The sequence below is a fragment of the Sprattus sprattus genome (assembly GCF_963457725.1).
Source record: "Sprattus sprattus genome assembly, chromosome: 4".
Lineage (NCBI taxonomy): Eukaryota > Metazoa > Chordata > Actinopteri > Clupeiformes > Clupeidae > Sprattus > Sprattus sprattus.
The window spans coordinates 22645157-22668030 of record NC_137923.1 but is presented as its reverse complement, the minus strand read 5'-3'; the positions used below and the strand labels follow the sequence as shown (position 1 = coordinate 22668030).

The window sequence follows — 22874 nt, the reverse complement described above, 5'->3', positions numbered from 1 at the left end:
CAAAAGCTGCAGTCAGGTCACTCGTTGAAATTTGATGAGATTTACCTGGGCCTGTCAGGGTAGATCACGTCATTGTGAGTTATTAGCTAACCAGGAGACTCAGCTGTGCCCCAGAAAACCTAGTATGAGAATATTAATATGTTCTTTTGCCTGAGTCCATCCTTCAGGGGACTTGGAGAGGGAAAAACAGCTGAAAAATCCTGTTTTAAGGTGCTACGTAACTACTCTGGAGTAGGCAGAGTTGAGGATAAGTTGCGCAACCTTAATGTAAGCTGTTGGAGGAAGATAACAGTTACACCCCATTCCCACTCAGACTGAATGACAGTTATTCATCTCTATTTTGCTGTAATGGGGTTGTGTGGGAATGGGAGCCAACTGGTAAAGTTGAACCATTAATCTATCCCCTGGCAGCCTCGTAACATTAATGATAATCTTCTGACATGGCTCTGGTAGGAATTGGAACGATTTGATCAAACTCTTTTTGTTACCAGTTGTGACGTTGCTTACGTAAATGATGATACAGTGCACAAATCAAATGTTAATAAGCAGGAAGAGAACTCGCTCAACAGAGACGGGATGCTGTTCGACTGGTGCCATATTGCTGGCTACATAGCTAATGTCTAATCTTGGGCTTTTTACAACAATCTGGATTTGCCGCCTTGTGAAATATATGTCAAAGCCGGTCATGCATGTTCTAAATATGTCATGGAGGGGTCACACCCAATATTCCTTAACAAAATCTGCGACTTTACCATTATGGAAGATCGAGTGGGAATGACAATTTGCTATCTCAACCGTGTTGTTTTTTCTGATATATTTTGTATGTGAAAGGGGCTTCAGTGAACAGACTATACTTCACTGTTGGTATTTAGAATATAAAGCCCTCTGTAACTACAGATTCAGCGGTACAGCTACAGAATTACCCCTGAAATTCAGACCGCAGGCAAATTGGATTTGTTTTCTCAAAATCAGATCTTTTTAGACTGTCCGCGCTGTTATTAGCGAGTGATCAGATCGGATTTGTGTGTCCAGACATCACTGACCTATCCTTGTTGGCTGCTGTGGTAACGACATAGGCGTCAATAAGCTATTCGGTCATCTGCAAGTAGCAGCAGTAAATCCAGTACTTCTGTCACTCTGGATTTGACGTTGTCATTTTGTGTCACATGCAAAAAAGACACTTTTTGCTGTCCAGACTCTCAAACATCAATCTGGATAAAATCTGGATATGCCAAAAAACTGATTTGGGCCAGCAGTCTGGACAAAGCCTTAGTCTGGCAGATAGATGTGTGTATACAATATGTGATTCATGTTTGGAGCATCTTTAAACATTCTAATCCTTGTGATGGCAGAGCTCAGAGTAGACAGGGGGGTCATGCAACCTCCTCTGGGGGAAGGTCCCATTTTACCAATATAAAAAAATATGCAAATACACTGACAGACACCACATTGTTGATTTTTTTGGTCATGTTATGCTGGCTGGGCATGTGCCCAGCCCATGTCAATGAGCACAACATCACTGGAATAGCTGTGTAGATTCAACCGGAAAACAACAAGTGATTGGTGTTTTTATCAAGTTGTGGGTGGGTTTTAGGTGGAAAGCCAGCTTCATTCCCACCCACTATCTATGGTATTTAATGCCACAATTGTTCTCCAAGCTGTTTGCTCTTGTGCTACTACTCTCCTGAAGTCACTTCTGACCCTGTGAGACTACGGAAATAGTAACATTCATCCATGAATTATGCTTTCAGAGGGCATGCATCTAAGATGAGAAACTATTTAAAAATTTGAAACACAGGTTTACAAGTGGTCCCTCGTTGGGAAATGCTCCGTGTAAATGGGAGTAGTAACTATAATGCATAATACCATACGTCTCATTCGGAACTCCTTTGGCAGCGATGCATTCCCCATCCATTTAAGGAATGTTAAGCTTTACAACTAGAGTGCTTTATGGCTAGTAACCTTGTGCACGTGATCGCTCGAAGTGTCCAGGAAGTCGTGCCAAGTACCTACATTTGCAAGGAAACTCCAGTCTAGCAATGTGGCAATAATTCATTCAAGCTCTCCCAAGATACTTTGTCTATGCTAGGGCAGAGGCTTTTAGTGAAATTTCTTATCAGAGAGAGCCCTTCTCCCTCCTCCACTGCCCTCTCTGCCCAGAGCAGCAGTGGTATGGGCACTACTAGAGTGACGCTGCACTGGACAAGTGATCCTAGTCATGACAAGCATTAGCAAAGCCCCAAAGCTCAGCAGAAGGTTACCCTGATAAATGCAATTCTTAAGTTAGATCAGCCAGGATGACTAGCGAGGATTGGTGCTTGACTGTGCCTCAAAGCCTCGAGTTTGTGAGAATAGCATGTATAGTTTTTTTTATGAAAATATTGCATACTATATGATACAATTATTAAGGACTTAACCTAACCCTAACTTAATGAATGGTGGCACAGGATATTCTTATAATACAAATGGAAGAGGCTTAGTCAAGTTGTTAAATAGATGTCATTCAGAATTGGAATATTCCATAGAAATTTCAAAATCTTATGCAAACGCACCCAGTGGACCGCCAATCTATGGTCTAAGATGTCAGTCATACCAAATGGACATTGGGTATGACTTTAAAAGGAGAAGAAACCTCTTCCTAATTACATCTCCCATAATTTATTTAAACATTTTTAAACACCATCTCCTTTCCAGCACAGTCTTGGCCCTGAGGATATTTTGATGGCTCTGCTTAATGCTTTGAGAAATAATTTGTCTTCATTTGTCGGCCTTGCACTAGTTCATTATCCGCCACAGTTGGCGAAGCCTCCTGGCGTTGCCATTATGGACCAAAGTACAAAGCCAATCTGTAAATGCAATAATGCCAAGCGGAGAGAGAACATTGGACAATAAATTAGCATTTTGATGCTTAAAGTTTGTAAGGATTTACTAATCTCATTATCACATTATTGCATTAAGAAATGACTGTTTCTCCAGAGAGGACGGAATGCTATCGGATTGAGTGCACAGTTAATGTCCTACCAGGAGTGATCCCTGTGGCTTGGCAGAAAACACGCACACACACACACACACACACACACACACACACACACACACACACACACACACACACACACACACACACACACACATGAAAGGAAATCCAACCAGGGGCCAAAAATAGATCCAGTATAATCTAATGCAGCGGAGCTTCTGCGTTGAGTCATAATGCTCACGATGACTTGTTTGACTGATCTCCAAATATTTCTCAGACATCTGCACTTGCGCAGCCCTCAGGCTGGAGAGTTGCATGATGGGAAAAGCACCGTCAAGTCGGCGGGCAGCCTGTATTTAAACGGCTTTCCCTCCTCATCTAGAGGAAAGATGCAGTAGATGAAAATCGCTTCTCAAGTTGTTATTGCATAATGGTCTGTGATGATTTTCTTCTGTGTACTTAATTGTACAAATATGTATATTGTAGTGTACAAATTTACATTGGTAAAAAAACTTCTATTTTTATTTAGTTTGCCCTTCACACTTCAAACAACTATAGTCATCAGCTGACAATATTTTATTTAATCGTTGCCATTTAATTTCACAATTTTACAGGCATGTAATTCTGGAGAATACAGAAAGCATTGTTACCTCAATAAGGTTTTTTTTGTTGAACAAAATACTTACAAAATGCTGTGTTATTGTCAAATGGTCATGTACAAGCCTTATGAATTACAATGTGCAAATTCAGTGGCAAATTATGGCTTTGTAAAACTGAAAATGCTTTTTTCTCTCGGCAGTTGGCTACACAATGAATGACCTCATCTTTGAGTGGCAGGAGAGGGGTCCTGTACAGATAGCTGAGGGGCTCACGCTTCCCCAGTTTCTTCTCAAGGATGAATCGGACCTACGCTACTGCACCAAGCACTACAACACAGGTAAGACAATCACAGCTGTCCACAGCCCTGTTTATCACTGGAGCTGTGACTTCGAAAGCAGCTGCAGGCACAACACTAAGGCCCAATCCCATTTCTAATCTCCACCCCTACCCTTACCCCTACCCCTTGGCCCTCGCCTTTTCAAACGGAGCCATAACGTAGGGGAAGTCGAAGGGGTTTAAACTCTAGCCCTACAAATTGGGATAGCCCTTCAACACTTATGTACGTCATCAGTACGCTGCGTCAGCTGTTGCGTTACCGGAGAGCGACAGCTGTCACTCACCAGACATAAACAAACATGGCGCCTGCAGCTGTTATTAACACAATGCAACATTTCATCAACGTGCAAAACCATGAATTACAAAGAAAATACTTTCATTTGTGTGATGCTTTTCCTGCTGTTTCCGACATTTTTAAAGGGACTCGCGCGATGTTTCTTCTTTAATGATCACGGGTTCGCAATGCATTGGGGGAAATCGGTCTCACCCCTTCGTTTTGAAGTGTGCCCTCGGAAAATCTCCGTTTAGAGGGGTGGAAAGCCCTTCCCCTTCACCTTCCTTTCTGTCTTAACGTGAATTGGGACAGCCCTACCCCTCCACGTGAACGCGCAAAACGGAGGGGAAGGGGAAAGGCGAAGGGCTAAGAAGTGAAATGGGATTCAGCCTAAGTCTTCCTCAGCTGCATTTGTTTCTGTGTGAATACATTGTTTATAACAGTATCACAATGTCATCAACTTCCTCCAACCCCTCCCAAACACCTCCCCACCTCAGATATTGATCGAAAGATTGATAGAACAATGGCCTTTCATGTTAGATTTATTTCCGATATCTCAACGAATATGTATGTACTCTCATCTTATATTGCTTGCAAGCAATTCTCTTGACTCTTAATGTACTTCTTTCCCACATCTCTATTGTTGAAAGTTAAGCATTCTGAATTCTAGCAGTGGACGGTTTCGTCATAATAACATCTTGACAATATACCAACCATTTTCTAATTGTTAGTTTATGTGGGGGTAACCAACCCTGCACACTTAGGGCCCTATCTTGCACCCAGCGCAATTGACATTGTCACCGACGCATGTATCATTCCTATTTTGCACCCGGCGCACAGCGGGATTTTCCCTCCAGAGGCGCGCGTCGAAATGAACTTGCGCCGAAATGGGCTGGGCGGAACAGAGAAGGTGTTTCTCAGGCGCAAGTGGTATTTTGCAGCTTCAAAACGACAGTGCGCCGTAGACCAGAAAAAACCTAGTCTAATGTCAGAGGCGCATTGTGTAGAGTCTGTGGCACGCATTCAGACGCTATTTTAAGGGCGCGTGCTACCAAACGTGAAGAAAAATTGCAATTGTGAACTCACTTTGACCTTTCATTATTTGATTCGCTTTGGGAAAAAGAAACGAGAGGTTTTACTTAATGTAATGGAGTAAAAAGTACGAAGTTTCACTTTGAAATGTAGTGGTGAAAGTATAAAGTCTCACCAAATAGAAATACTTCAGTAAAGTACAGATACATAGATATGTTACTTAAGTACAGGAACGAATTACATTTACTTCGTTACTGTCCACCACTCAGTATAGGACTGTATAGAACAGGGTGGAACAGTAGTGTAGAACTGATCAAATGGTTCCATGTCAATGTTCCGAAAGCCCATTATTCCGACAGCCCGCTGTTCCGAAATTGTGAGCACAGCAACGTGAACCACTAAGGCCCACATGCACATCACAATGAATTGAACACTCATAAACATATAAATGCATTTATTTCACAAGCATGAACTTTAATTCGGATTATTATTATACACACATGGCATTTGCATCGCGATGATAAAATACTTTTATGATAGCCAACGCATGCATGCTTTATCAGTGCTTGAAATGTCCTGCAACAATCTGACGGTGATTTCCTTCGCACGAACGGTACCCTATATTCAAAACCAGAGTTGGCTAAATTAACGAATATTGCATAGAAAAGTGATATGTGAACCTTTCCGGTCTTCCTCCAGGTAATTCCGCCATTATAATAACAAGCCGCTATGGAATATGCGCTCCTCGCTCTTAAAGGGAATGTGAGATGACGCTCTGATTGGTTTATTGCATATTACGCCCAAACCACACCTATGGCTGACCAACCCATTTGACAAGTGTGTTTTTTCCGCCGTTATAATAGCAAATGCGCCATAGAGCCGCCCACACTGCTACTTGCGTTTGGCGCTGTCCTACTTGCGTTTCTGATCGTTAAAATAGGGCCCTTAGTGTCTTTGCTGCTTTTAGACCTGCAAGCCATACTTCGGACTGTTTTATATTCAGTAAGCTTTATCTGCAAATCATCTTCAATCAACAACTTTGTTTGTAAGGGATTGTCTGTTTCTAATAAATCTGACAGTATAACAGTAAAAAAAAAAAATCCAAAATCAGTTGACCATTGGCAATCCCAAACCATATGCTTACATGTGCAAAGAATCCCTTTGTCACATAAATCACAATTCTGCTGGCTTAGCATGATATATTAGCTGGTGTCCACTATGCCCTATGACAGCATTCACATGGTATCAATTGGTGGTTTGGGTTTTTTGATGAATGAAAATTAAATGTGTTTGGTTGACACTACATAATCAGTGTTTTTTTCTTTTTCTTCAATAAGCTATTTCCTACGGCCTGTCATTACCATAGAGGAGGGATGTCTCCTAAGACATATAACAAAACAAGCAATATACTATCAGCCATTTTGCATAATCACTCCAACATTCAGTACTAAATTTAAAGGCAGGGGAAGACAGCATGATATTAAGTCACCTTTATTTAGTCATTCCTGTATTTGTTGATGAATGAACAACAACTCGACCATGAATACGTTGTAGTGGAATGCTCATAACACCAAGGGAAAGGCTGGAGGGCTTTGCGCTTGCTTAAAAAAAGATGGTTGTTTGTAGGTCAGAGTGACATATACACAGCCCTGTCTGTCGGTACGCTTTGGAGAATGGCACTATCGTAATCCCTGCATATGCATTCTTGGGCACTCGCCACAGCGAAAGAGCGTGTCCATTTCCAAGTGATAGTTAAAGTTTGTTTCTCAGTGTTGATCTCAGGGCTTTACAGAGGCATTACTTTGCTGGAACGAATAACAGAAGTAAATATTCTGAATATACATGCTGTGTTTGAACATGCGTGCTGTGCTTGCTCTGGCTGTCTTTCAAAGACAGTGTGATTAGAAATGTGGTCTTCATTCACAGCCTGGGCCCCAGTGAGAGTTTCTTCTGTCTCCTGCCCGTCGAGCTCACAGATGGAGGTTACGTTTTTTTTGTTTTAAATGCAACTCTCTTGCGTGCAAGACGCTGTCTATCTGTCTGTGTGTGTGTGTGTGCGTGTGTGTGTGTGTGTGTGTGTGTGTGTGTGTGTGTGTGTGTGTGTGTGTGTGTGTGTGTGTGTGTGTGTGTGTGTGTGTGTGTGTGTGTGTGTATTGCAAAGGGAGAGCAAGTTTTTATTTCCTCACCCAACGCCTTGACTTATACTGCTCCAGTGAAGTGAAAAGAAGTGTTATGTGGGAGTGAATAGTGTAGCCGTTCACTATGCAGCCCTACATAATACATGCACTGACATGTCCAAATTGCCATCCACTAAGTAAGCTGTATTGTTACATGGGCTACTCAGGCTGGTGCTGTGTCTCAGTTACAGAAAAAGAGAGAGAGAAAGCAACGGGGCTTTCCCTATGATTGGCTGACTCTAAAGACAATGTAAGACGGTGAGAGAGAGAGAGAGAGAGAGAGAGAGAGAGAGAGAGAGAGAGAGAGAGAGTGAGAGCTACAACTCTATCTCACCTTGTAATTGAAAAGGCTTGTTCCCTATGGTTGCGGCTCCTCAATTATGCATACTTGGTAAAGTAATTCAACATTTGTTATGCTGTGGGCTCTCCCTAACATGTAAACATTGAGTGTCCTGTCATCAGCAGCCCATTAATATGGGACGCTGCATATTCTTCAGTTTTTTAACTGAATGATTTGAAATGTATTTGAAGCACCAGGAAACCATGTGGTCATGATGGACGATGATACATGGATATCGGAGCTTTCTTTTATGTGATTATTACACAATGTGGTATTGGCTTGTATTGTGTAAAATTAAGCTAAACATCCTGTGAGCAAACAGCTGTAGGTTAACATCTAGTGGGGCAATCTTTGTGAATGCAGACTACTAATTCAGCCAATTTAATCATCTTGTTTGAAGACACACATTCTGTCTTGTTTTGATCAGCAAGGAAATAGTTTTTGTTTTTTTTCAAAGCCAATTTGTATAGTGTTTGGTGTTCTCAGCATCCAGGTGACAGATGTGAATTATGTCTCCGACTATGTTTGTCACTTCAAGCAAGTGTTCTTGCATCCATCAAAAGCATGTTACAACGTTTGCTCCATGCAACTACTGCAGAGTTCCACATAGCAGTGAACGTTTCTGATTATGAGAGAGTTTAGGACCTAGGGATCATGTCCAAGGTGGCTGCCGCAGCCAGAGTACACAGGGATAGTGTGTGGCCACTGAATGTGTTTTTTACTCTACTTTTTTTCCTGTCCCAAAATACTTTGGCAGCATTGTTGATGCATTTACGATGGGGTAACAAATGAACCATGTATGCCAAATCAAGATGGCCTCACAGAAAATCACGTTCACCTGTGTGTCATCAAATGCTTCATTAGTGATCTGTTTACCCATGTAGGAATGCGTGTTATGCATGTTAAGCATGTCCTGTTAACTGATTGGTCTATTCTTGGAGTAGTGTTCAAAACTCACACAGCGTTTTTGAAGATGTTTTGAAACACATGCATAGCAAATGTCTTGCAAATCTTGGAAGATAATCAAAACACGATACTGCTCCTCCGGTCCTTCTCCAATATTTTCCACTGCTTCTACAGAAATGTAATATTTTCCAGTGCTTCTACAGAAATGTAATATTTTCCAGTGCTTCAACTGAAATGCAGCATTTACCTCATTAGGTCTTCGACACAGTCCCTGGAGTGTGAATGTCTGTTATTGCCAATTAGCATAATTACTCATGCAAACAGATACAGAAATGTACTGCTTGGATGGGACTTCGATCTCCCACTACTCGCCCACCCACGCCCTCTATATTTAGACAGTGGACGCATCCAGCCCTGTCACTTCTGTATTGGTTTGAGTGGTTGAACAGGAAGAGAAGTCATGCACACTGAAAAGGCATCCTATAGGGAGAGAGCTTTGCTGCTCCAGTACCCTTCCTACTGCGCCAGATATGGGGGTTTGCTCCGGCTTCGGGAAAAATGAAAGAAATGAAACAACCAGGGTGACCCCTGGGGTCAAGGGCATCTCAGAGTTATTCAGGCTGTCACACTTAGAGGCCAAGAGGGCGGATGGGATGGGTTCCCTGTCGTTCGAACATGGCAGTCGTCCATGTTTCAGCATACTGTGACAGGGGAAGAAGGGAGATGGAAACAGGGGCACTTGGCTGGAGCTGTTTAGATTGAAAGAGTCTTGCAAAGATGGGGTCCATGTTTCAGGGACTGAGTGCTATACACAATTCTCCTTGAGCTCCCAGAATCAAAAGCTGAATGATGAAGAATCCCTGATCTCAGAAAAAGACTAAATAAATTAATGAGAATAAACGGAGGAGAAATGCAGCTTTGCGCTTTGGAAAATGGCATCGTCTTTATTGAGATTTTGTAATAGATTTACAACAACATCTCTACAGCCCATGTTAAATGTAGAGCTTTTCTTTTTATAATAGAGCAGGACCTCTATCCAGAACTCCAGAAAGGATTTGATAAAGGCTGTTGAACAGGGAAGATAAACACCTTCTGCTGCTTTATTGAGATTTATCATCAACATAACAGCCAATAAATATTGTACGTTTCTGTTATGTCGAAAATCCTTAAATATGTCATAATTTGTACTTGTTTCTGCCCCTCTCCAAACATTCAGGCATTGCCTGCTAACAGTTTGATTTGTCATGAAGGAAAGCCAGGCAAAATCCCTGTTGTGCCATTGCAGCCAATGTTTATTACCAGGCTCTGAGTTTACACTGGGGCTTGTCAGCCTGTTTGTCCTGGTTAGGTTAAAAGTGTGACCCAGTTAACAGACTAAATACACCTGGAGGTGTTCTAGCTGCTCTCAGTTTTCTTTCATGCACACATCACCACAGTGTGGTGATCAATAACCACAGTTTTATGACAGCCCAAGACTCAAAATTGTGTGTGTGTGTGTGTGTGTGTGTGTGACGTACTCATGTCATGACACACAGCGTACTCCTCTGGAATGGAAACACTCCAGCTGGTCTGGACCGGATGATGCCTGGAGCTGCTGCTGAACTCAAGGAAAAGCCACTGACTTGGATAATCTGAAGGCGAGGGAAAGCACATAGGAGAGGCCCATGAAAGTGTGTGTGTGTGTGTGTGTGTGTGTGTGTGTGTGTGTGTGTGTGTGTGTGTGTGTGTGTGTGTGTGTGTGTGTGTGTGTGTGTGTGTGTGTGTGTGTGTGTGTGAAAGTGTGTGTGTGTGTGTGTGTGTGTGTGTGAAAGTGTGTGTGTGGGTGTGTGTATGTGTGTGAGCGTACACGTGCATGTGCACTTCTGCATCTGTGTGTGCATTTGTTAGTGTGGTTATGTCTCATCTGGTATCTGTCAGTTCTAACCAAAATCCATATATCTGCATCTGTTCAACATGTTTTTGCAAGACATGATGTTCATTTCAGAGGCAAAGATGTGCACATTTGCCAGCCAACCAGCAAAAGAGACTTCACGTTTCAATATTTCTACGCATGGGGTTTATAACTTACATACAACATACAGTTGTTACCAGACTAATCTTCCCTGCCCAATCCACAGCCATGTTTTCTAGCGTGTCGGCTATATAAAGAGATGACAGGGATGCTATGGCGCTCTGAGAGAGCCCTGAGAAAGCCAAGCCTGGCTGTAGGAGAAGGGAGGGAGGGCGTGGAGGGGGACTGGCATTTAACAAGATTACAGAGCTTTGCATGCTTTGGGGAGCCAGGTCAGGTGAATTTGCTGCTCTGGTAATTTGGACTTGTTAAGTCTGGGAGTGAGGCGTGATAAGCATGAAAGTATCAAAGACGTGTCAAGTATGGAAGCAAAAATAGTGATAAATGCCTTTGCATTGAATTGTAAAGTGCGTTATTTTTGGCTCAGAAGTCCATGGATTTGGGCAGATATATCTGCATTTCAAGGCTCAGTTGTTTTATTGCTATGTCAGCGGTCAATTCATTAGTTTGTTCTCTTCGACACCTTATGTGGATTCGCCCAAATCTGGTGTGCATTCCTGAAAACCTTCTAAAACCAGTTTCCTGAATGGCTGGGGTCACGAAGCACCTGTGTATAACCCTCTTATCCTCTCACATCTTTTCAGCGTTATATCCACACAAAAGTTTAAGAACATCCTTGCTAGCAAGTGCTATTGAGACTTATCAAAGACCTTGAGTTCTTTGCGGTGTTTCGGCGTCTTTCAAGTGCCTCTTGTTTCAGCTGGTGGCAGCCCCTGAAAGAGCCATCCTTGAAGCCAGCAGGGTTGATTGTAACTTGAGTTAAAATACTGCTGCAGTTGCTGTCTGGCCTTGGTCTTTTTTGCATATACCACACACTACCCGAGGAGCGGTGAATATATTCAATATTAAAATCTGAATTGTTTGCTAACCCTTCTAGAGAAAAACGCCACATGAAAGCCCAGGAGGCTGTGGTAATGGTGGCTATTACAAAGAGATGCCCGCCGTCCTGTGAAAGTTTATCCCACTGGCTTATGGCCAGTGTGCGTCTCCTGCATGGGTCTTGTGCATGCCCAGGCTCCTCTGTGCCTACCGGGAGACTGCTTGCATTGTGCTGTGATGAAGCCCAGTGCGCTACGTTTCCTTGCGGCTCTTTGCGTGGGGAGGTGGATGAGGATGAGTACTCCAAGCTCCAATGATCGCAGCTGGTTAGCTCTTCTCCCCTAGCACATGGTAAAAGGTCTGGGACTGAAAAGCAATTAGTACAGATTTTAATATGAATATATTCACCGCTCCTCGGGTAGTGTGTGATGTATGAAAAAAAGACCAAGGCCAGACAGCAACTGAAGCAGTATTTTAACTCTTGTGCTTGCACTAAGGGGGTTCAGGCTCTGGGCTCTGTAAAGCACCCTGAGACAATTGTATTGTTATGGCGCTATATAAATAAAATTGAATTGAATTTAATTGAAAAGGAGTCTCTTGTCGAGATGGGTGTTCATTTGATTCTGGTGAGGACCTCCTCTTACTTCCTGCTTCTGACCAGGACAGAGTGGGTGAAGGGGACAACTCTGCCGTGGCCTCCCCAATAAGGATTGCACAGCAGATCATCAGCGAAGACACATCAAGATGGCGCCATTCAATGCAGAGCTGAAGGAGGTGGTTGAGCGTGCTGCCCAGAGGCTGAACCTCTCCTGGCCTGACCCTCCTCTAACGCCTCAATCTAGGCTGGATGGATGGTTCTTTGGAGTGCAGCCCAATCAGCACACCAGACTGCTCCCTCTTTTCCCTGAACAGCACGCTGAGACTCAACCGTATTGGAACCACCACTACACCATCAGAGCACCAGTGCAGGGCTCCACGGCTTACACCACCCTGTATAAGGCAGCGGAACAGAGCTATCTCCACACTGCTGGTAGAAGAAACAGTGGCCTTGTATCCAGCCTCTACTTCAGCCTCTTGGCTGAGTAAGTCAACACTACCCTCCGCAAACCTAGGTGAAAAAGCCTATGTTGTGTTGGTTAGGCATACTGTGCACAGAACACTTTAGCCTTGTTGCAGGTACATCAGTCTAATCTACTTAGGGAACGAAGCACGCACATTACGGAGGTAACCGTTACAGAGCTAAGGGAAGCTACTGGCCAAGCCCTCCGTCTCACACAATGCACCCTGCTAGCCCGGGGCAGAGTTATGGTATAGAAGAGGTGCTGGTGGCCGTGAAACAACATCTGTGGCTCAATCTGGCCCAGCTGCTTGACAAGGAAAAGGTGCATTTGCAGGATGCCACAGTGGGAATTGTCGCCTATCTGCAGTTCTAGAACACTCCAATAAGCAGTAACACAGGTCTGGCCTCTCTCGTGTCTCACCTTACTCCTCTCACCTTATAAGGAATGATTCAAACCAAAATGATCATGTCCCCTTACCGAGCCTGGAACGCTGATAAATCATTTTGTGAATGTGATTGTCCCTCACAGTCAGGTAGATCTCACTGCTAATCTGGACTTCTGGCAATAGCGACCTGCACACACTCTGCCTCGGTTCAATGGCTTCCTGGTTATCTCAGTGTTTGCTAGTCTGAATATTCTCTGAATGAAGATCATCATGCAAATACATATATAAACTTAAACAACAGAGATTGCAAAGAATAACTATACAGGTTCTAGAGAGAGTGGGATATTTTAAAACATTCAAAGTGTGCATTTTAATTCACCTTGTCACAGTGCATTTGCACCATAACATTTCTGTATGTATACGTATTCTGTTAGTAAATGCCAATGGTTTTTGTGGCATCTTACTGTAAACTCAAACTGACAGATCTTTACATATCTGTCAAATTCTTCCTTGACCCGCCTCTGGACACAGCCTTAGCAGATAACACTGTGGCACCTTATTCTGCCTGCCAGCACCACCACATTTACCAGGATGATGCTATGCATCAAATTATGACATCACCAAGCAGCCATATAAGTTACCAACATTACGTTGACGGCTAGGAAATTAAGTTAAATATTGTCAGTGTTGTGAAAATACCATACTAAACTTGATGGTATCTTAGGATAAAATACATACAGAAGCAATTATCAAATGTAATTGCACAATGGCAATCTCTGTCTCTCTCTCACACACACACACACACATACAAACACGCGGATCTGTCATTTCCCTATGATCTGTGGCCATCATTCCTACTTGATTGAAATCCATTTAGTGTCCAGGCAGCTGCACACCATTAATCTCAGCTGGAATCAATAATTCATTGCTCGACGTGTGGTGCGCTTCAGGTCAGTGTCACTTGTAGGCCCTCCTGTCAATCAGCCTGAGTAGGTGACCACAACACAAGACCATGTTCACTCACTCTTCTGATCCCATCTGAACCTTAATCCATCACCATGGTTACGTTGCTTCAATCCATAACTATGCCCAATTACAACCCAAAATGAGGGCTGTTTACTGAAAAAAAACTGACTGTAGAATGCAGACCTTCTTAAGTCTTCATTGAAACAGAATTTTCCAGATAGTCAAGGCCATTATGTGGCTAACAGAACTCTGCTGTGCTCTGAACAATACAAAGAACAGAGCAGGGACTCCTTTCTCCACGGCAGCCATCAATCTTCCTCCACAGCCTGTACATCCGTGATGCCACGTGTGTCAATCCTGTGGGCAGGGGGGGGATGGCCGGCTTCCTCCCTCCCTCTACCCCTAAGGGTGTGTCAAGCCCATCAGTCAAACACATCAGTCAAACAACACAGCTTCCTCGGCCCCAAGGGCATTCCAGCCAACTGCGCAGGGGTATGTCCATTTAACCTCTGGGCAGAAGCGTTGTAAAAACCTCAGAGTATTCCACCCTATCAAAGTTGACTCAACCCCCAACCCCCTGCTACAGGACTTAATTTCCATCAGTAGGCCTTGACTCCTGTGTCTGCGTGGATGATGTGCTGAGGGGGCGGAAGGGAGCAGGAGTGGGGCCTCCTTCTACATGGCTTGCCAAGTAGGTCCGCTCCCATTGCTCAACCACGTAGAGTCCCCTGCGCATTCATCCTCATCCTACCTCCTCTGTCATCAGCTTTCGCTCTCACTCATATCACTCAAGAGAATGCTTTTGCCCCTGTGGTGGTATAGTGTATAATGTGTGTGTGTGTGTGTGTGTGTGTGTGTGTGTGTGTGTGTGTGTGTGTGTGTGTGTGTGTGTGTGTGTGTGTGTGTGTGTGTGTGTGTGTGTGTGTGTGTGTCTGTGTGTGTGTCTGTGTGTGTGTGTGCATGTGTGTGGGCTGCATTGCTTTGCATGCGAGACCACCATTATCAACCCCTGAATGATACGAGGTGAAGGCCCCCTTCTCTGACACAGTAATGACTTCAGCAAATACCCTGTGTGTGTGTGTGTGTTTGTGTGTGTGTTTGTGTGTGTGTGTGTGTGTGTGTGACTGTGTGTGTGTGTGTGTGTGTGTGTGTGTGTGTGTGTGTGTGACTGTGTGTATGTGAGTGTGTGTGTGTGTGTGTGTGTGTATGTGTGTGTGTAACACCCTAGGGATAAATAAATCCACAATGTTAACTTTACTCATGAATGTCATCCAGTTCACACACATACACACACACAGACATTGTGGTCAGGCAGAGCATAGGAAGTTTGCCTGGAGAGATGAGGGTGTGGTGTCGACTGTGGTGAGGCCACTGCAATGAATTACAGGACAGAAACGTTGGTCTGCAGGCTTCAGGCTGAGTCGCAGGTGGGTAGTTGTGCTGTTCATTCCTGATATTGGCCCTCCTTACAGAACACCCCACGGGATAAACGAATTAGCAGAACCATTAAGGGCCCTGCTGAATACCGTACAGGGCCACTGAATAGGCTAATGGGCAATAACACTCTCAGGGATAATTCTCCCCCTCATCAATTTCCTAAGCGGTGGTCGTCCCTAAAATAAGATGACATTTCTTCATCTTTCATCGAAAACAATATGCAACATTAAATAAAGGAGGAAAAGAGGAGGAGAAGAGGCAGGTGGAGGAGGGAGGGCTGCAGTGAGCATGGTGTAAGGTTTTGGCTTGGTTCGGAGAGGCTGAGTGGGATGTCTCGCTGTCGGATTCCCAGGGGGTTGAAACTGACAGCTCGTCAGAATTAATGCCCCCGGAAGAGTGAGGTCCTGTTAGGCTCCACAGCACACCAGTCTCTGCCTGCTCATCCTCCTCCTCCTTTTCCTCCCCTGGCTGTGACCAGTCTCTTGGGTAAAGGGAGATTTTCATCAGGTTGCTGCACAGATGCTGACAGCCAGTCACCCTGCACTGTGTGTGTGTGTGTGTGTGTGTGTGTGTGTGTGTGTGTGTGTGTGTGTGTGTGTGTGTGTGTGTGTGTGTGTGTGTGTGTGTGTGTGTGTGTGTGTGTGTGTGTGGCTTAGTCACAGAGAAGGGAAACACACAATTACAGTCGAATGGTCTCAAAAGTGCAAAGCCAGTTTTTCTAGCCTTCATCTGCAGATCTGGGGCATTTTTTAAAGGAAACAGTGGCGTACGTGGAAATACCCTGTGGAAATGCACTGCGGGATTAAATCTAAAAATGGCAAAATCCAATGTCCCCCATCAGAACTCTTTGCCACAGATCCTCCCTCATGCAATTGACATTCATATTACATCCCCTTGTTAATTAATGCAGAATGTTATTTGTGTCTTTAACAATTCATGTCATGAAGAATGAACCCCCTTGCCAAGTATGAACAACCACAAGAACATTACATCTGATGGCAGAGTACATGTAAAGTTGGCTAGAGACAGGAATGTATTTTAAGATATCTGCTTGACATCTATAACAATGGGTGAGCATACAGTATTCTGTGAATTCCAGTGGTTACGATTACTCATTAGGTGTGGGTCAGTTGTAAAAACATTCCAGAACTGCATTGTTCCACACCCCTGCTAATGTTCTTATCTCTTGCCTCTGTCTCTGGTTTTCTCCCTGTGCTTTTCCAAGGGCAGGAAAATGGAATTAAGGGTACTAAGTGTGATGATTTCTTTGTCATGTTTGGGTTCATATGAAATGGTCTCAGTGTGAGTGGTACAGTGGTCTCAGTCCTGCAGCTGAGTTGATTAGTTTTAACATAGATCTCAGAAACATGGGAATTCCGGTGTCTGAGGGCTACAGGTATATAGAAAACGACGGTGGCAATATTCTGAGCGACACGATTCCTAGAAGAAACCAGTCCATAAGAAGGTAGAGGGATATTTGTCATAACAAGATTGTAGGCATACAAAATAAATTACCCTAGGTCAGCCTACCCAACAGGTAGCAATATAGCATTAAAAGAACAGGGACTAAGGCTGAGTTCCTAAATTGACTGGAGGCAGATTCATTACATTTTCCAAGACAGGGTGCTTTAATAAAATATTTTATTTCCACAAAGCACAGAGAGTGCTCCCAGTTCTGTCGTTGGTCTGGAAAGCAGTTCCTTTAATGTGTTTGTGTGGATGTGCTCGCCTCTCTGTGCAGTTGTTTGTGCGCACACATTTGTGTATGGACAGGCATTCAGACACAGTCCACAGCAGGCGCTGGTGCTGACAGTGGTGAAGGAAGGGCCAGGCATCAGGCTGCATCTCGTCAGGCCGGCGATGAAGAGTGTGGCGGGAGGCTCCCGCAGGGGACGCGGCTCCATCAGCTCCCACCCTGAGTGTGGGTGGCAGGCCCACCTGCAGCCACCACCACCCCCACCACCTTACTACTTTAAGGGAAGCCCTGTGGGCAGACACATACACACACATATACACACCGACCCACACACACACATATACACACCGACCCACACACACACACACACACACAAACACACACATATACACACCCACCCACACACACACAAACAAACCGCATACTCTCAGCGCTGTTGCTGGAGGCTCATCTCTGAATACCCAACACACACATAACTCTGCCTCCATGGCACAGTGTGGTTTGGGCTGCACACACGAAGCTCACTGACAAGGGGCCTACTGTGGGTGACTTTATCATCTACAGCTGATGTTCATGTGGGCAAAAACACAAGTATGACTCATCTTTATGACTATGTGGAATGTGACTTTGGCAAATGATACACAAGACATTTTGGGAAGCTTTTCTAAATTCTTCCTGATAGGACCTTATGATGCACAATGTGAAAACCAGTGGCGTAACTATAGGGAGTGCAGGGTGTGCAGCTGCACTAGGGCCCGTGGCGAAAGGAGGACCACTTTTGTCTGACCACTATGACAGGGACATTGCGCCCACATTTCCAGCGCAACTCCTATAGTTCACGCCCTGCTTTTAAAGCAGCGATTTCTCAGCAGTCATGAGTAGAGTGCAACAGTTAGCAAAAACTCAGATTGTTGATAACCACTCGGTTACATCAGACATCGTCTGACAGACATCATAATCAGCCAGCTTTCCCAAAGATTCAGTAGTACGCAAGCAACCTGTCATGTCTTCTATGCTTTACACCCCAGTACCCTTCAACTCGCAGGAGATGATGAGCTGTTTGGAAAGGCAATAGTTTTGTCTGACCACTATGACTCATATAGTTCACGCCCTGCTTTTAAAGCAGCGTTTTCTCAGCAGTCATGAGTGCAACAGATAGCAAAAACTCAGATTGTTGATAACCACTCGGCTACATCAGCATTTGGCGAAGTGTGCACTGCTCTGCTATTGTTTCTTACCGTACCTGTGACCGTAGCCACAGCAAAGCGATCATTTTCTAAACAAAAGATGATTAAGACCTAAAGCAGTATTGGACAGTAGATACTGAGTGGATTAGCTAGCCTTTACATGATCGAAAGCATCCGGGCCAGGGAGTTGAACATTTCTGAAATTGTTGATAATTTTGGTCAACGCAAGGCTCCTAGGATGCCATTCTAAATGTCATGCATGTTATGTTTTTTTATACGCCTAATTGTACTTGAAATGTATTTGTTGCGCTTCAATGTCGTTAAAAGAATAAGTTACTTTGCGCATAGGTCTACGTGATATTGTTGGAGGAAGTTTGTTTTGTAACTGATTGCAGCAGACGAGGCGCTGTCGAGCGGCTGTTCCCATAAATCCATGCAAATGTTCGTTATTCACAATAATGTTTGATAACCCCCTGAAGAAGTTGTATTCATGTTTTTCGATGTGTTGTCCCATCTGCTCATTATACACTGTTTCTCCAAAATCAGTTTGATCGATGAAATACTGTGTTCATTGGTGTTTTCATGACAACATAATGTAGCAACCCTTAATGTGCATTGTACATCATAAGTACATTTGCCTGTGCCTCTCAAAGTCGCAAAATCATTAGTTTCACCTGACGATACGATGGTAAGGGGGCCTCCGAGGGATGGTTTGCACTCGGCCCCGTCAAGTCGCTATTACGCCGCTGATGAAAACAGTGTTGAAATTTTACGGTCATTTGTTATTTTTCAAAGATTCTGGATGCCGTGTGTTTAAGCTTGCTGCCGGAAGTGGTGCCTCATAATGGTTGCCGAGTTACGCCATCTGTCTAAACATCTCCTGCCCTGTGCTCATCCTGTGCTCATCTCATCTCTCTCCCTCTGGTCTTTGGCAGGTAAGTTCACCTGCATCGAGGTGCGCTTCCACCTGGAGCGTCAGATGGGCTACTATCTGATCCAGATGTACATCCCCAGCCTGCTGATCGTCATCCTCTCCTGGGTATCCTTCTGGATCAACATGGATGCAGCACCGGCTCGGGTCGCCCTTGGTATAACCACGGTGCTCACCATGACAACACAGAGCTCAGGCTCAAGAACATCACTGCCCAAGGTGTGCCGACGAATGCATGATGCAGTGGTTGTACTAACGTAGCATTTTCTAGATATCTTTTCCATATGCATTACCTCCAAAGAATTACACACATCATGAGAGAGATGTCTTGCCTCCACCAATGTGCAGTGCACATCTGGATGATACAATCAAAGCCAATATGTGATTATATGCTCACCACAATCAAAGCCAATATGTGATTATATGCTCGCCACAATCAAAGCTAATATGTGATTATATGCTCACCATATATTGGCTGCCTTGTTGAAAGGTTATCACGCTGAGACTGTGCAAGTCATATTTAGGGATAATTTAGGTGGCCTGGATTATGAACTAGACAGATTTGGACCAGAAACACCAGGGTTGGTGTACCTATTCTTTACAATAGCTGCCTTTGGATCTTTTTCGATCACACAGAATGGGAAGTGTGGAATTGTTCAGCTGTGTCTGCTTGTGCAAATGGATACACACATGGGAGTGTTTTATATATATTCAGTCTTTGTTTGCCCATGAATCTCTACACTAGTGATTGTGTGTGTGTGTGTGTGTGTGTGTGTGAGTGTGTGTGTGTGTGTGTGAGAGTGTGTGTGTGTGTGTGTGTGTGTGTGTGTGTGTGTGTGTGTGAGTGTGTGTGTGTGTGTGTGTGTGTGTGGGTGTGTGTGAGAGTGTGTGTGTGTGAGAGAGAGTGTGTGTGTGTGTGTGTGTGTGTGTGTGTGTGTGTGTGTGTGTGTGTGTGTGTGTGTGTGTGTGTGTGTGTGTGTGTGTGTGTGTGTGTGCGCTTGTGCTTGTGCTTGTGCGAGGTGCCTGTGCGTGTGTGTGAACACATTCCGTGTATTTGTGTGTGGCCTTTAAACTGGATCACAGCCCCCTTCATCTTCAACCTCAAGGCATTGATGCAATCATCACAGAATGCATGTGCCAGATTCACCCATGCAAGAATCAGCATAACAACAGGACAATGTACTACTGCATTTTAACCCTTGAGTGCTAACAGCCAGTGCTTTGCCATTTGCATTAAAAACGTATAACCTCCCATTACGCAATGCAATTAGGCTTTCCATGAGACGGGATTAAGCCTATAGAGCATTATCTCAGATCAGGCAGATGAGTGCACGTGAGAGGAAACCAATTCTGCATGACTGAGTAACAATTGAAAGGTGATAAATAATACAATAACCATGGCCAGGCTTAATCTGAATGCGTGGTGATGTTTGACTGATTTATGTGGGTGCATGCTCTCTGCTGCAGGTGTCCTATGTGAAGGCCATAGACATTTGGATGGCCGTGTGTCTACTCTTCGTATTCTCCGCCCTGCTGGAGTACGCCGCCGTAAACTTCGTCTCCAGGCAACACAAGGAGCTCCTCAGGTTCCGCAAGAGGAGAAAGAAGACCAAGGTAATAAGTGTACATGTGTGCTCTCCCCCCTACCCCCGCCACACACACACAAACACACACACACACACACAGACACACACACACACATAGAGCTATCTAAACTCATAACAGAGAGATGGTTTGTGAGAAACTGCTGTTAGACAATGGCATTTATGATAATAAATATAAGGTATACTCTTCCTGGTTTCCTAATGTATAAACTGGCTTTCGTATGTGTCTATGAAAAATAAATCTGTCAATACAACTGTCAACTGTTTTCTGCCATGGATAGGTCGTGGCAGGGTCAGTCAGGCTTGTGGCTACTAGGGTGATAATGGCAGACAATTGCAACTAATTGCTGCTTAGGAGCAAAATCAAGTTCATTGCAAGTGATTAAATCCTCCAAACAGAGGCAACTGCAAAATGAGGTTCCAGTCCCTGTCAGGCAAGATGTAAACAGCCTCCTGCTGATGAGAGTAAGATGGCCTGAATGAAGCCGCAATTCACATCTGAGAGATGCTGCTGGCCAACGCTGAGACTGAAATTAGACTTGACATATACCCAGAGATTAGTTCCCCTGATTTTCGGATTAATGGAGGTTTTTTTCCCTTTTGGACTCCTCTGAGACTAAGTCCGAAAAACTCCTATTAAGCACAGGCAGAGAGCGGGCTAGGCGGACTACGGGAGCTGGGTCTTGACTACCCTGTCACTCAGGGGGATGTGTGGTGTCGGGTGCAGGGCAGAGGGTGGAGGGTTGGGGGGGGGAAGCTTAATGACGACCCTCTGGCCAGACACCTCCACCTGAGAGTGCAGGAGGCAGAGCTGCGCAGCATATAGGTCCACAAGAAGCCTGAGTAGAAGTCTCAGTAACGTAATGTCAAGCATCCCCCTGTGGCCACGGACAAGATTAGAGGTCAAGAGATCATGCAGGAGAAAAAAAATCATAAGTCATAATTTGCCAAAAATAATTCAGGACAGGCATCCAGGCATCAGTCTCTAAGCCCATTTCTGCATGAGGCGAGGCTGCATAAAGACTTTGGAGAGGTCATGTCGAGCTCTTGATTTGATATACCCCTGCCACCTATTGGGCATGGTCAGTTACTGCAGCCCAACGCTGTGCAGTGGGAGGATCAAGACAAGCATGTTAATTTCAAAGCTAAAGTTATGCAAAGGGTGTAAAGGTCAGTGCACTGCTGGATCAGTCCCCATTCCCTCTCATCCTTCGGCATTAATATTGCACGGCTACACTTCACTTCCTGATTCAATGAGAGGATGGAAAGAAAACTCAATCATGGGAATAGTCCTCTTTTGAACTAAAAACCTAAAAACAAGGGCAACATGAAATTTAGCATCCATGGCCCCTGGGAAGACTGTCAAGAGAGCTATCCTCAAAAAGCTGGATACATTGCTGTCAGATACGCATGATAAAAGTGGGCCAACAGCAAAACACTCCAAGCCTATTCCATCTTATATTACGTATCCCTACCTTCCTTTTGCTTTAGTGTCTATGGTTTCTATTCATGCATGTCTTATTTGAATTCTGCATGCTCTGTCTGATGTCTGCATGTCTGCATGTGTTGCTTTCTTTGCTTTCTTTACCCATTGTTTCCCCTTTCTGTTCTACCTTCCATCCCTTTTGTTTTTCTTTTCCTTTGTCACTCTCCGGTTTGATGACAGAGTTTCACCCCGGTTCTTGATGACGAGAACTCTGACTTTTTGCGTCGAATCAACGGCATGCGAAGTGCTGAGCCCATATATGGATCTATGGGCCACATCTACAGTCCAAACAACAGGGTAAAACGGCCAAAGGCTACAGTCACTGTGTCCTCCACCTTCCCCCTAGATAAAGTGCATCCTTAAAGTGTGTTTCGATTTATTTTTCACTTTTCATCCCCAGTGAATCCCAAGAATGCATTTCATATTTGATGTGTCAAACGTTCCATTACTTCATGTCCATGTTGATTCAATTCTGTCCCATGTGGTGCACACTATGACGGAGGGGAAATAAAAAACATGAGGGGTCTTTTGAAGTCCTCCATGGACACTTTCAAAATAAAAGGATTTTGAAGGGGGTCCAAAGACAAAGTAA

The 22874-nt window shown here is 44.3% G+C and overlaps 1 protein-coding gene across 2 annotated transcripts in view; it reads left to right on the top strand.

Moving 5' to 3' along the window:
- glra3 (glycine receptor, alpha 3) overlaps positions 1–22874 on the top strand; it is a gene marked incomplete at both ends in the record, with an annotated part of 57051 nt that overhangs the window by 32862 nt on the left and 1315 nt on the right. Inside the window, 4 exons of one of the 2 annotated variants that reach the window (XM_080837922.1) lie at positions 3774–3911; positions 19197–19411; positions 20660–20806; positions 22463–22579. In XM_080837922.1, the coding sequence (XP_080694048.1) occupies positions 3774–3911; positions 19197–19411; positions 20660–20806; positions 22463–22579 (617 nt within the window). The remainder of the gene's footprint in view (positions 1–3773; positions 3912–19196; positions 19412–20659; positions 20807–22462; positions 22580–22874) is intronic. The other variant, XM_080837923.1, reaches the window with a different exon arrangement.